General features: G+C 55.5%; 1 protein-coding gene across 7 annotated transcripts; it reads left to right on the forward strand.

The window, feature by feature from the left end:
• The first annotated feature begins 275 nt into the window (after positions 1-275).
• SLC25A45 (solute carrier family 25 member 45) lies at positions 276-8,059 on the forward strand. 7 transcript variants are annotated; one of them, XM_012462986.2, is made up of 7 exons: positions 276-690; positions 1,206-1,260; positions 2,890-2,933; positions 3,127-3,198; positions 3,514-3,699; positions 6,510-6,768; positions 6,910-8,059. In XM_012462986.2, exons 2-7 carry the CDS (start codon positions 1,224-1,226, stop codon positions 7,176-7,178), a joined length of 867 nt encoding a protein of 288 aa, XP_012318409.1. In that variant the 5' UTR covers positions 276-690; positions 1,206-1,223; the 3' UTR covers positions 7,179-8,059. The 7 variants fall into 7 exon arrangements, with proteins under 7 accessions (XP_012318409.1, XP_012318411.1, XP_012318407.2 ...); XM_012462988.2 differs by having other exon boundaries at positions 276-2,081; XM_012462984.2 differs by having other exon boundaries at positions 276-1,260.
• Positions 8,060-14,695: the final 6,636 nt, after the last annotated feature.

Raw genomic sequence — 14,695 nt, forward strand, 5'->3', positions numbered from 1 at the left:
AGCTGCAGGGAGATCTGGAGGGGAGCTTGCAGGTGTCACTGGGCCTTTCCGTTCTCCAGGGCCCTTTGGTGATGGGAAGAGGGAACTGGAGCCCCAGGGCTGCCGCTGATGCTGCTTGCTGACATTTCCGTTCATTCAATCACTCATGATTTACTGAGAGCCCACCCTGTGCCACCCACTGTGAACAAAACACCCAGAGATCCCTGCCCAGACAGACAAGTTCCTCCCATCACGTGCTGGGGTGATAAGTGTGATGGATAGAGAGGAAGAGCCAGCAGTGCCTCTGGCTGGAGAGGCCAAGCAGACCTCACCAAGGTTGTGACATTTGAACACCAGCTGAAGGGGTGTGAGGGCAAGAGTGTCCAGGAAGAGGGAGGAGCCAGTCCACAGGCCTGGAGGCAGAAGGCTGATTGAAGAAGAGTCTGGAGGCTCGGGCGGCTGCAGCAGAGAGAGAAGAGGGTGGGTGGCAGGATGTGAGGTCAGAGGAGAAGGGGCGGCACCCGCGGCTCACAGAGCCTCAAAGCGATTTTGGTTTTGACTATGAGCAGAACGGGGCCATTGCAGAGCAACACGCACTTTAAATAAGCAAAACCCCCATCTTTCCCCTGGGAAGGAAGAGGCCGGGGGAGGCTGTGTTTCTGACTCACACAGGGGAGTCGTAAACAACCCTGGAGAGAACAGCTGGGCCTGGTGAGTCACTCACTCCTGGGAGTGGCTCCTCCCCACCCTGCCACGCAGCCTGCCAGCCGGGCCTACACCCTGGTGGCCACGCTCCCTCCCTCCGCACCCGGCCTCTCTCTGTGGGGTGGGGGTGGCCATGCACCTCCGTGGAGATGGATGGGAATGGGGCTGGGCTGACTGGGCAGGCAGGGGTTTTGCTTCTTGCTAAGGCAGCCCTGGAGGGGCCTGACCATGGGGCAGGGACCCAGTTGCCATCCCCAGAGCCAGGATCATTGGCTGGGCTGGGGGATCAGGGCCCCCATGGTCCCAGCATGCCTGGCCCGTTAGACTGTACTCTGCATGACTCCTCCAGGTGGCCAGGGTCACCAGAGCTGGCTCGCTCCCCTCTGCCAGTTGCCCAAGGTCCGGGCACCAGGCCACTTTTCACCCTCCCACCAGGGTTAAACATTAGTGGGAGGTTATCAGTGTGGGCCAGGGAGGGAGTAGGGGGAGTTCAACTCTGTCTCCTCTGCTGGAGCCGCCAGTTCCTGCAAGCCCAGACAATGCCCGTGGAGGAGTTTGTGGCTGGCTGGATCTCTGGTGAGACATTTTTCTTCCTTCTGTCACATTGCACCCAATGGTAGGTCACTCCCTGGGGAAGAGGGGTGACATAGGAGAAGCTGAAACCAAATTCTGAGTTCCAGCATGGAGGGAGGATCACTAGAGCCCAGGAGTTTGAGACCAGTCTGGGCAACATAGAGAGGCTCCGTCTGTACAGAAAATAAATAAATTAGCTGGGTGTGGTGACACACACCTGTAGTTCCAGCTACTCAGGAGAATTGCTTGAGCTCAGGAATTCAAGGCTGCAGTGAGCTATGACCATACCACTGCACTCCAGCCAGAGTGAGACCCTGACACACACACACACACACACACACACACACACACACACACAAACACACACACAAAGGGGACAGGCCATGGTGATTCACACCTGTAATCCCAGCACTTTGGGAGGCTGAGGCAGGAGGATCACTTGGGGCCAGGAGTTTGAGATCAGCCTGGGCAACATACAGAGACCCTGTCTCTATAAGAAATAAGAAAAAAATTAGCCAGGCTTGGTGGCACATGCCTGTGGTCCCAACTACTCCAGAGGCTGAGGTAGGAGGATCACTTGGGCCCTAGAGGTTGAAGCTGCAATAAGCCATGATCACGCCGCTGCACTCCAGTCTGGGTGACAGAGCAAGACCCTGTCTCAAAAAAAAAAAAGTCTGGGTTCCCTGGAGCACCCCAGAGCCGGCTGTCCCCAGTCCTCCAGGGAGTGGCCAATGGGGAGAAGTGAGGAAGGCGCAGGTGGGAGGGTGCCTGCCTCTCCCTCCTCGGCTGCACTGCGTGACACCTGCAGAGGGCAGGAGAGCCAGGTGAGCACCCTATGCCTCTCACCCTTCTCTCCAGGCCCACCCTGTAGGGCTCACAAAGGAAGTTCACCTTTGACCTCACCTGCTGTCCTGAGTTCCATCTGGGCCTCTGCTCCACCTGGCTGTGGGCCGCAGTCCCGGGCCCCGAGGCCTGTTGTGCATGGTCCCAGCCCAGCTTCTGGGTGGCATTCCTCTTAAGAAAGAGAGGGGTGTTCTGAACCTGTCTCCTGGGGGCACGACCTCCCCCATGCTCCAGAGCCAGCCTCTGCTGTGGAGGGCAGGAGTGGGAGTGGGCAGGTGGAGGGACGGGGGAAGCTCCCTGGCAGGTGCCCAGCCATGACTCCCATCACGGCCCTGCAGCTCTTCGCAGCCAGCTGGCAGCAGGGCCTCCTCTGGATCCCAGCGACAACATTATGAGTTGAAGAAAGAAAGGAGTACAGCTCTCAGGCAGGCAGGACCCTGGGCGATTTGCCCGGAGTCCCCCGGTAACATATGCAGTGGGATACCCGGGTACGGGCTCCAGCGAGGACACGTGTGTCTTTGGCTGGCTCTTCCCTTCTGGGTATGCGTCCTCAGGTGAGGCCTGGAGTCTCACTCCCTTGTCCCAGTGCCCTCCTGGCCCAGTGCCTGGTGTGGAGGGGGTGTCGGGGGCAGCTGGAGTTTCTGGAGCTTGGCAGGAAGGTGGCTGCACGTGTCTGAGATGGCGCTGCTCTCCTTCCTCCTGCCTGAGCCCCGCTTTCCTCTTGGCACGGACTTGCTTCCTGGGCCTGGCACGAGGGCCCTGACTCATAGCACTTTCTTGGCACCACAGGAGCTGCGGGCTTGGTCCTGGGACACCCCTTTGACACTGTAAAGGTGAGTTTAGGAGAAGCACCAGAGGAATGAAAGAGTTCACCTGACCCAAACGTCCGGGTGCCCTGAGGTCAGGCCTGGCTAATCTTGCCCTTCCTGGCTCTCCCGCCGGCTGGCATCCCGCTTGAGAGGGCAGAGGGAAAAGCTGGCCCACCTGCCATCCTGCCACCCCACCTGCCCTGTCCTCCCCGTCCAGGTGCGGCTGCAGACTCAGACCACGTACCGGGGCATCGCCGATTGCATGGTCAGGATTTACCGCCATGAGTCTGTGAGTGGCCCACTCCTTTGGGGTCCTTCCCCTTTGGGGGAGGCATCCGGGGCCGTTGGTACCACTGCCCTCTCCTCTCCAGCAGGGTTCTGCCCCAGGAGGAGAGAAGACCAAGTCTGGGACCCTTGGGGGGCCTAGGTGGTAGCTTGGCACCTCAACAGTGCAGCCTCAGCCTCAGACTGTCCCCACCTGTCCCCACCTCCCTGTGGCAGGACTTGGGAGCAGTTTCCAGCCAAAGGCTGCCATGCCAGGGCTGGAGAGGACAAAGGGGAGGCCCCACGATGCCTACTCCAGTGCCAATGTGTCTCTCTGCAGCTCCTGGGCTTCTTCAAGGGAATGAGCTTCCCCATTGCCAGCATAGCTGTGGTCAACTCTGTCCTGTTTGGGGTCTATAGCAACGCCCTGCTGCTGCTCACGGCCACCTCCCACCAGGAGCGGCGGGCCCAGCCGCCCAGCTATATGCACATCTTCCTAGCGGGCTGCACCGGGGGGTTCCTGCAGGTGAGAAGGCAGCGTGTGGGCACACAGGAGTCACAGGGATGGTCACCCACCCCGCTCTGGAGACCCACAGCTATGGAGGCACAGGCCTCCTGGAGGGGAACATGAGGACTGGGCTGTAGCTTTCCGGGCTGCAGGCCTTGGCAGGAGGGCTGTGGGGAATGGAGGGGACAAAAGGCAGAGAGAGCTGGGGGGCAGTGCCAAGAGGGCGCCTGGAGAAGCAGCCTATGCCGTCACTCCAGCTGACAGGGCTTATTACCCTCCAGAGGGGTCTGCCAGCCTCAGAGCTGCAGGAAGCCCACTCCCCAAGGAGACCTTTGACCCTGGAGAACTGCCAGCCCCTCACAGAGCCGTGAGCCCAGCTCTTCTAGCCGGGTCCTGATGAGGCCCCGACACTCCCCCGGCCCCGCCCAGCTCTACCCTTGCCTGCAGTGCCTGGGTGTTGAGGCCCGGCCCAGCAGGGCATTAACCATTAAGTCACTGCCATCATTTGGGCTTCCAGCTTTAGAGGGGCGGGTGGACCTGCCAGTGCCAGCAGGAACCGGTGCTCAATGGAACCTCTGAGCATAAACTGGCAGAGGGTGCACCCAACACCTGCTCACACCCCAGCCTCAAGCCAGGGTCACCCTCTCCTGGGCGCCTGTGCCAGGGCCCCTGTCACACTTCATGGGGCAGAGAGCAAGGACAAAGTCAGGCTGCTCCTTCAAATGAATTAATGATTAACGAGACCCCGGAGGCCCCGGCTTTTCTTCTGCCCCTTCTTGTTCTAGGTGTCACCTACAGGTTTCCTGAGCCCCGAGAGCCACACCCCACAAATGCAAGGAAGAGAACTGAGACCCCCGGCTAAGTGGCCAGGCCCCGCTTCTAAGTCGCCTTGCCCCCTCCAGCTCCTTGGAAAGCAGAACTGGGGACTGTGAGGGCCACCGATGGAGCCTGGGTTTACGGTCAAACCTGTGGCTTCAGTTTCACAGAGTCTTAGAGCAAAAATGAGTTTTAGGCCGGGCGAAGTGGCTCATGCCTGTAATCCCAGCACTTTGAGAGGCCGAGGCGGGCAGATCACCTGAGGTCGGGAGTTTGAGACCAGCCTGACCAACATGGAGAAACCCCATCTCTGCTAAAAATACAAAATCAGCCGGGTGTGGCGGGGCGTGCCTGTAATCCCAGCTACTTGAGAGGCTGAGGCAGGAGAATCGCTTGAACCCGGGAGGCGGAGGTTGTGGTGAACCGAGATGGTGCCATTGCACTCCAGCCTGGGCAACAAGAACGAAACTCTGTCTCAAAAAAAAAAAAATGTGTTTTAGTTTGGAGTGGGAAGAAGAGGCAGGGATTGACAGCCTCTGACAGGCACAGACATTGCCCTGGCCTTGGCTGAAGCTGACCTCCTGAAATGCTGAAGTGGCATCTGACACTCCACAATTCCTGTGGGGGCGTCTGTCACCTGGTGTCGGCCCCCAGGAGCTCAGGGCTCAGAACACTTCCCGAAGCCCTGAGCTCAGCGCTGCCAGCAGGCCCAGGAGGATGACACCAAGGACCCATCTCCCAAGGGATGATCCCCAACCTATGTCCCTTCCTGCCAGGGCCAAAGTAAATAAGCGAAGACTTGGCCCGCCACACCTTAAGGAACACCACTGGAGGCGACTGACAGCCCCCGTCGCAGCCAGCCATCTCCAGGGCTGAAGAACTGAGTCCATGTACCTGTCAGAAAACAAACAAGCCAAAAACATATAAGTCCCTCAGAGACAGGCTAGCCTTGGCATGGACCCCAATTCTCACCTGGACTTAAAAGCCATCTTGACCTAGTGGCATCTCTGACCCAAACCTTAACCGCCCCCATCTCACTCTATATCCCCCCAGCACTGATGCTCACCTGGACCCCAGCCCCAGTTCCATAGCAAATCTGTGTGGTGTCTGCTGCTGCTGCTGCTAAGAGCTCTAGCACCCGGCAAGTCCCCCATCACCCACCTTCCCACACGCACTCTTTGGTGGGACCTAATGGGAGGGAGTCTTGCCTCTCCAGAGGCAAGAAGGGCTGGCCCCATGCCCCTCGGGCTCTGAGAGGTGAGTGCAGGAGGGAGAATCGATGGAGCTGGGTCCTGTCATCAGAACAACACTCTCGAGGGGACCTTCTTCACCCTGGGAAGGGGTAGGTTCTTTGCTGTCTCACAGTCACAGACTGAATCATTCACTCAGCCTGGCTCACAGTACAGGCATGCTCATTGCTGGCTTCAGGGAGGCCAGAAACCAACCTGCTTCTGCAAAAAGAATCCAGGCTGTTCTGAGCGCCTGCTGCAGGCCAGTCAAGTTCGTCACTGTTCTGAGCGCCTGCTGCAGGCCAGGCAAGTTGGTCACTGTTCTGAGCGCCTGCTGCAGGCCAGGCAAGTTGGTCACTGTTCTGAGCGCCTGCTGCAGGCCAGTCAAGTTGGTCACTGTTCTGAGCGTCTGCTGCAGGCCAGTCAAGTTCGTCACTGTTCTGAGTGCCTGCTGCAGGCCAGGCAAGTTCGTCACTGTTCTGAGCGCCTGCTGCAGGCCAGGCAAGTTTGTCACTGTTCTGAGCGCCTGCTGCAGGCCAGGCAAGTTGGTCACTGTTGCATGAGGAGGGGTTGGGCCTGATGCCAAGTGAGGTGGCCTGTCCCTGTCACATGTAGACGTCCTGGCCATCCCAGTTGCACATGCACGTGAGAGGCTGGGCGCTGCCAGGGTTCCTGCGGGACTGGACCATGCCGCCTCTGCCTGCCTCCTTCCCCTTGTGAATATACAGAGCCGGTTCCCACCCCAGAGCCCCACTCAGGGCCTTCATGTTTCCTCCCCAACAGGCCTACTGCCTGGCTCCTTTTGACCTCATCAAAGTCCGGCTACAAAACCAGACAGAGCCAAGGGCCCAGCCGGGGAGCCCCCGACCCCGGTACAAGGGGCCGATGCACTGTGCAGCCTCCATTTTCCAGGAGGAGGGGCCCCGGGGGCTGTTCCGAGGAGCCTGGGCCCTGACACTGAGGGACACCCCCACGATGGGGATTTACTTCATCACCTATGAAGGGCTCTGCCACCAGTACACACCAGAAGGCCAGAATCCCAGTAAGTAAAGTGGCATGAGAGGATGGGGGATGGGGTGTGGGTAGCAGGCAGGGTCCGGCGGAGGCTGGGGAAGGAGGTTAGGGTCTGGGGAGGATGGTGTGTTCTGGTTCTGACCCCTGCTCTGGGCTCCCTCTGTTCCAGGCTCAGCCACAGTGCTGGTGGCAGGGGGCTTTGCAGGCATCGCCTCCTGGGTGGCAGCCACGCCCTTAGATGTGATCAAGTCCCGGATGCAGATGGATGGCCTGAGATACAAAGTGTACCGGGGGATGCTGGACTGCATGGTGAGCAGTGTCCGGCAGGAAGGACTGGGGGTCTTCTTCCGGGGGCTCACCATCAACAGTGCCCGTGCTTTTCCTGTCAATGCTGTCACCTTCCTCAGCTACGAGTATCTCCTCCGATGGTGGGGATGAGCCCTGTGGCAATGCCAGCAGCTCCCCATCAGACCTGTGTCCCGGAGGCCAGTTTGAGATTGGAGGTCAGGTTGAAAGCCTACAGCTTGTAATTCAGTGCAAGAGGCTCAGCCCTTCCTGATCAAGGCACCTCCCACCTGCCTGGATCTGGGCTGGGCAGATGCCCACGGGCGCTGGAGGCCAGGGGGCCCGGGCAGCGCTCTGCGTAGCCGGCCTTGACTCCTTTGCCTCCCCTATCTGTGAAGCAGGGAGCACGAGGCACAAGTGAGCTGGCAGTGGTACTGGTGACATCCCAGCCCCTGTCCTGTGCCTTTGCCCCTTAAGGAGCTCTGAGACTCCACTTCTGAGAGGCCCTGCTGCCTCCCACCTCCCTGCCTTTCAAAGCTCTCTCCCCCACAACCCAGAATAACCCTATGTCTCCCCAAAGAATCCTTCAGTGGCTCCCATCACCTTCAGGAAAAGCCCAAGCCCCTTCCCCCTTCCCGGTTCCTCCCTCCCCACGAGGCTGGAGTTGCTTCCTGGAGCCTGAACGAGCCGTGCTCTCATTGCCTGGGCCTGGCCAGCAGTGCACAGTGGCTGGCAGGGTGACTCCATCATCCCCCGGGCTGGCCCTGCTCTCCTACGAGACCCAGGCTGAGCTCGGCCTCCTGACCACTCCTCGACTCTCTTCCTGACCTGAGGCTGACTTTGGGGTTCTAGACACCCCAGCCCACACGTGCCACGATCACAGCACTTGCCTGCACTTCTTCGGAGTCATTGATTTGCTTCTCGGCTTCCCCACTGGACTGTGAGCTCCATGAGGTCAGGGATTGCGCTTCGGATGGTTTCTAGCCGGAGCCCGGTGCTTGAACAGACGTATTCAATAAATGCTGGTTAAATGATGCGGCTGCACTCCTGACCCGTCTCTCCCACACCAGCCGCCACACCTGCTTCCTCGGTCTTGCCACATACCTTTCTGCTGAACCTCCCAGCCCCCATATGCCTGCTCTGGCCTGTCTCCAAGTCACAGGCAGTGGAGGGTGCTGGAGGCTGGGGGTCTGCTTTGCCCACTCCCAGCCAATGGCGCTTGTTTTCTTTTTCTTTCTTTATTTTTTCTTTTTTTAAGAGACAGAGTCTCACTCTGTTGCCTAGGCTGGAGTGCAGTGGTGGTACCATAGCGCACTGTACCTTGAATTCCTGGGCTCAAGCGATCATCCCACCCTAGTCTTCCAAGTAGCTGGGACTACAGGTGTGCACCACCGTGCCTGGCTAATTTTTTATTTTTTTGTAGAGAGGAGCTCTCACTATGTTGCCCAGGCTGTTTTGAACTCCCGAGCTCAGAATCCTCCCACCCTGACCTCCCAAAGAGCTGGGGTTACAGGTGTGAGCACCGTTGTCTTTACCCATCTCAGTTGCTCAGTGGGAATTAAAACCTGGCTGAGGCCGGGCGTGGTGGCTCACGCCTGTAATCCCAGCTCTTTGGGAAGCCGAGGTGGGTGGATCACAAGGTCAGGAGTTCAAGACCAGCCTGGCCAACATAGTGAAACCCCGTCTCTACTAAAAACATAAAAATTAGCCAGGCGTAGTGGTGGGTGCCAGTAGTCCCAGCTACTCGGGAGGCTGAGGCAGGAGAATCGCTGGAACCTGGAGGTGGAGGATGCAGTGAGCCTAGATTGGGCCACTGCACTCCAGCCTGGGCGACACAGTGAGACTCTGTCTCAAAAACAAAAACAAAAACCTGGTTGAGAGGGTTCTTTTAACTGTCAACAAAATTGAGTGTCACCGGCCATTTGTTCCTACTAATGTCCCTCTCTGGTCTGAGATCAACCTGAGTGTACCTCATGGTGACCTGAATTCCTGCCATTTACTGGGGCCTCCCTGTAGAAACAGTCACAGTGTTATGATCACAGTTGCCAGAGAGGCAGCCTCAGCTCAGAGACATTATGTAACTTGTCCCAGGTCACACTGTGGGTAAGTCATATGATTTGCTTGAATGCCTCTGAGCTTCCAGCCCCAGTGTCCAGTTACTTAGCTACCCCGCTCCACTGGGGCACATGGAGGCCTCCCATGAGTCACCTATGTTCAAATCCCCCTGCGCCACATTGGGCTAGACCTGCCAGGACGTGCTCTGTCACGTGCTCATCAGAGCTCTCCTTCACTGGATCACATGCTGCAGATAGATGGCTGGAGGCCACTCCAAATCCTTCTCCGCATCCCCCGTCATCAGAGCGTGCAGCTGGGTGTGTGGCCGCTGCACAGGGCTACATTTCCCAGCCTCCTTTGCAGCCAGGCAGAGTCTAACCCTGGTTAGGTTCTCACTGGAGAAACATCAGCAACTGGGATGTGTTGCCTGTCACTTGCTTCAAAGGAAAATCCTCACTGTGGGCTGGAAGTGGTGGCATCCGGGGCACCCTGGAAGGCACTGAGAGGATGCAGGAGGTGCCTGTTGGCCTGGCACCTGGGTGACCTTGGGGAGCACGGCCCGCCCCTCTGCCCTGGGCTGTTGTGTTCTGTTGCACTCCTTGTCGCAATGGTTTATAATTTATTTATTTATTTATGTATTTATTATTCTTATTTTTTGAGATGGAGTCTCGCTCCGTCACCCAGGCTGGAGTGCAGTGGCGCGATCTCAGCTCACTGCAACCTCTGCCTCCTGGGTTCAAACAATTCTCCTGCCTCAGCCTCCCAAGTAGCTGGGACTACAGGTGAGTGCCACCACGCCCAGCTAGTTTTTGTATTTTTAGTAGAGACGGGGTTTCACCATGTTGGCCAGGATGGTCTCGGTCTCCTGACCTTGTGATCTGCCTGCCTTGGCCTCCCAAAGTGCTGGGATTACAGGCCTGAGCCACTGTGCCCGACTATTTATTTTTTGGAGACAGGGTCTCACTCTGTCTCCCAGGCTGGAGTGCAGTGATGCAGTCTCAGCTCACTGCAACCTCCGTTCCCCGGGTTCAAGCAATTCCGGCCTCAACCTCCCATGTAGCTGGGATTACAGGTGCATGCCACCATGCCTGGCTAATTTTTGTATTTTTAGTAGAGACAGGGTTTCAACAGTTGGCCAGGGTGATCTTGAACTCCTGGCCTCGTGCGATCCACCCACCTCAGCCTCCCAAAGTGCTGGGATTACAGTCTTGAGCCACGGCACCTGGCCTTGTTGCAACAGTTTAGCAAGCTTCACACTAACTCAGTGGGTAAGGGGTTGCAAACTTACAGGTCAGTGGTAATCCAAGTGTGATACGTGGAGCAAAGCTTATTAGAAATGCAGCATCTGGCTGGGTGCAGTGGCTCACACCTGTAATCCCAGCACTTTGGGAGGCTGAGGCAGGAGGACCACTTGAGGCTAAGAGTTCAAGACCAACCTAGGCAACATAGTGAGACCTTGTATCTATCAAAATTTAAAAATTAGCCAGGTGTGGTGGTGTGTGCCTGTAGTCAGAGCTACTTGGGAGACTGAGGTGGATTGTTTGAACCTGGGAGGTTGAGGCTGCAGTGAGTCTTGATTGCGCCACTGCACTCCAGCCTGGGTGATAGAGCAAGACTCTGTCTCAAGTAATAATAATAATAGTAATTTTAAAAAAGATATACAGCATCTTAGGCCCCACCCTGACCTGCCAAATCAGAATCTCTGAGGATGGGGCCCCGGAATCTGTGTTGTGAAAAGCTCTCCCAGGGATTTCTACACGTGCTAAAGTTTAAGAATCGGTGTTCTGGGTGCGGCTGATGGTGGGAATGTGCTGCCCTTCCAGGCTGAGAAAAGTGTATGGTGTCTTACCTGAGGTCAGGAGTTTGAGAGCAGCCTGGCCAATATGGTGAAACCCTGTCTTTACGAAAAATGCAAAAATTAGTCTTGCATGGTGGCGTACACCTGTAATCCCAGCTACTAAGGAGGCCGAGGCAGTCTGAGAATAGCTTGAACCTGGGCGGCAGAGGTTGTGGTGAGCCAAGATCACGCCACTGCACTCTAGCCTGGGGGATAGAGTGAGACTCTGTCTCAAACAAAACAAAACAAAATCTGGATGTTTTTAATCAGCAGGGTCTCATAGGATGCGTGTGAAATTGCTTAAGGATTTAACAGATGGTATTTGAGGTTGCTGTTATTTTTGAGAACTCTTTTAGACAGAAGAAATCCCTAAGAACTAGGAGATAGTCTGTGAACCTGCTTTGAGGTTACAAAGCGGGTGGTGTCTGACGGTCACTTGCAAAGAGCTGATAACTCGATCAAACATGTTAAGTCCCATTGGACTCTTGTTGTGCAGCCGTCATGCTGCTTTTTATAGCACTGACCACATCTGAAGGAATTCCAGGAGACTAACTTATGTGTATAGTGACACTCCCTGTGGCGTTCCCCGCATGAGCAGGGAAAGGGGGAAATGACCCGACATGAGATGACTCTGGCTAAAATAACTTGTACCAGACTCAGGAAACAGCTGAGCCAAAGGGGTTCACGCTGCGAATGTGACTTAATTGATGTCTTCAGCCTGCTCAGGCTCCTGAGTGCCAGGCCCACGCTGCTGTCTCTGGTCAGCCTGCCCAGGGAACAGGCATGCCCTCAGATCCCACCCCGGGCCAATGCCTGAGAGAAGCTCTCCCTCTTCCTCCTTCCCATGCCAAAGGAGTCCCTAACTCCTCTTAACCTTTTGAAAGGTTTCTACTCCTCCCCCTTTTTTTAGAGATGGGGTCTCATGTTGGGCGAAGTGGCTCATGCCTATAATCCCAGCCCTTTGGGAGGCTGAGGCGGGAGGATCACTTGAGGACAGGAGTTTGAGACTGGCCTGGGCAACATGGAGAAACCCCGTCTCTACTAAAAACAAAACAAAACAAAAAACAAAATTAGCCAGACATGGTGGTTCATGCCTGGCATCCCAGCTACTCCGGAGGCTAAGGCAGGAGGATCACTTGAACATGGACACAGAGGTTGCGGTGAGCCGAGATCGCGCCACTGCACTCCAGCCTGGGCAATAAGAGTGAAACTCCGTCTTAAAGAAAAAAAAAAGATGGGGTCTCACTATGCTGCCCAAGCTGGTCTTGAATTCCTGGGCTCAAGTGATCCTCCTGTCTCAGCCTCTCAAAGTGCTGGGGTTACAGGCGTGAGCCACCATGTCTGGCCTCCGCTCCCTCTTTACCAGTCCTAACAGCACAGTCCTGGTCCTGTCTCAGATCTGAACATATACTTTAACTTTTGGCGGTACGGTTCTCCCCAAGTCTCCCTGCTCCTCAATGGCTTCCCATTCCTCTGCAGAACCAGGGCAAGCTCCCTCCCACAGCCTGCATGGCTTGCAAGTGTTCACCTTCTCTTGGTTCCTTAAGCACAGTGGGCTCCCTCCCACCGCAAGACATTAGCACACACCCTTCTCCTTCCTCTTCCTCTTCCTCCTCCTCCTCTTCCTGCTCTTCCTCCTCCTCCTTTTCTTCTTCCTGTTCTTCCTCTTCTCCCTCTTCTCTTCTTCTTCTTTCGAGACAGTCTTGCTTCGTTGCCCCGGCTGCAGTGCAGTGGCATGAGCACAGCTCACTACAGCCTCGACCTCCCAGGCTCAAGCGATCCTCCTGCCTCTCAAGCAGCTGGATTACAAGTGTGTGCCACCTTGCCCAGCTAATTTTTATTATTTACTTATTTATTATTGAGACGGTGTTTCGTTCTTGTTGCCCAGGCTGGAGTGCAGTGGTGTGATCTCGGCTCATGTAAAATCCACATCCTGGGTTCGAGTGATTCTCCTGCTTCAGCCTCCTGAGTAGCTGGGATTACAGGGACTCACCACCATGCCTGGCTAATTTTTTGTATTTTTAGTAGAGACAGGTTTCACCATGTTGGCCAGGCTGGTCTCGGACTCCTGACCTCAGGTGATCCGCCTGCCTTGGCCTCCCAAAGTGCTGGGATTACAGGTGTGAGCCACTGCATGCAGCCTAATTCTTAATTTTTTTTTTTTTTGTAAAAATGGGGTCTCATTATGTTGCCCAGGCTGGTTTTGAACTCCTGGGCTCAAGCTATCCTCTCGCCTTGGCCTCCCACAGTGCTGACATTACAGGCATGCGCCACTGGGCCCGGCCGCGCGTGCCCTTCTGCCTGCCCGTGTGCCTCCCACCCACCCTGCAGCTCTCAGTTGAGCTTCACTTCCTTAGGGAAACCTTGCTCACATTCCTTTGACTTATGCCTGTTTGGAATCACCTGGGGAGTTTGTGAAAATACAAATTGCTGGGTCCCACCCTTGAGTTTCTAATTCAGCAGGCTTGGGGATGGTCCAAGATTTGCCTTCCACTGTGTTAGAGATGGGGTCTCGCTGTGTCACCCGGATGCTGCTGCTGCTGAGAGCAATTCCTTGAGAACCACGGGCCCGTGTCCTCATGGTGTCCCCCTTTATCAGTTTATAATGACACCCAGTCATTCGTGTAACTCTTCAGTTGTATCTGTCTCTTCCCTAAACTATGAGGTCTGGAAAGCAGAGACCCCTGTGTTAGCTTTTGTCAAAACTCTAGCTGGGATACAGAGGTGCTCGGTAAATAGTTGTTGGCTGGGTGGGGTGGCTCACACGTGTGAGCCCAGCACTTTGGGAAGCTGGGATGAGCCCAGGGGTTTGAGACCAGCCTGGACAACATAGTGAGACCCTCATCTCTACAAAAATACAAAAAAAATGGCTGGGCGTGGTGGGTCATGCCTGTAATCCCAGCACTTTGGGAGGCTGAGGTGGGCAGATCACCAGAGGTCAGGAGTTTGAGACCAGCCCAGCCAACATAGTGAAACCCTGTCTCTACTGAAAATACAAAAATTAGCTTGACGTGGTGGTGTATGCCTGTAGTCCCAGCCACTTGGGAGGCTGAGGCAGGAGAATCACTTGAACTTGGGAGGTGGAGATTGCAGTGAGTTGAGATAGTGTCACTGTACTCCAGCCTGGGTAATAGAGCAAGGACTCTGTCTCAAAAAAAAAAAAAAAAAAAACCCCAAATTATCTGGGTATGGTGGTGTGCTTGGGCCTGTGGTCTCAGCTCCTCAGGAGGGTGAAATGGGAGGATCGCTTGTACCTTGGAGGTTGAGGCTGCAGTGAGCCATGATGACACCACTGCACTCCAGCCTGGACAACAGAGCAAGACACTGTCTCTTATTAAAATTTACTGACTTATTAAAATAAGTAAATAAATAAATAGTTGTTGAACAAATGAGTGAATGAATAAATGAAAGAAGGCAAGCTGGTCTTCCCACTTCCCCTGTGCCAGGGTGGTGCTCCAGAATTTATGTAGTGCCCTCCTACTGGAGACCAATTAGATTCTCTATCAGTGATAATAAACAGAATTTTTAACTTTGGGAAGCTGAGGCAGGAGGATTGCTTAAGGCCAGGAGTTCGAGACTACAGTGAGCCATGGTCTTGCTGCTGCACTCCAGCCTGGGCAACAGAATGAGACCCTGTCTCAATAAACAAACAAACAAACCATTTGCGAACAGTTTTAAACCATTTGCGAACTTTGCAAAAAGTAAGGAAATTTCCCAAAGACCCCTTCAAAACAAGGAAGGGTGTAAATCAGGGTGTTGGAACTGGGGCAGCCCCTGG

The sequence above is a fragment of the Aotus nancymaae genome, unplaced genomic scaffold (assembly GCF_030222135.1).
Source record: "Aotus nancymaae isolate 86718 unplaced genomic scaffold, 86718_ANA_hifiasm-v0.15.2.pri h1tg000059l, whole genome shotgun sequence".
NCBI lineage: Eukaryota > Metazoa > Chordata > Mammalia > Primates > Aotidae > Aotus > Aotus nancymaae.

Bases quoted from the DNA above. Each gene is read 5' to 3' on its own strand.
- SLC25A45 (XM_012462984.2), top strand. From the start codon at position 834: ATGGATGGGAATGGGGCTGGGCTGACTGGGCAGGCAGGGGTTTTGCTT. The intron at 1,261-2,889 runs GTGAGACATTTT...TTGGCACCACAG, and splicing joins TGTGGCTGGCTGGATCTCTG to GAGCTGCGGGCTTGGTCCTG. The intron at 3,700-6,509 runs GTGAGAAGGCAG...CCTCCCCAACAG, and splicing joins GCACCGGGGGGTTCCTGCAG to GCCTACTGCCTGGCTCCTTT.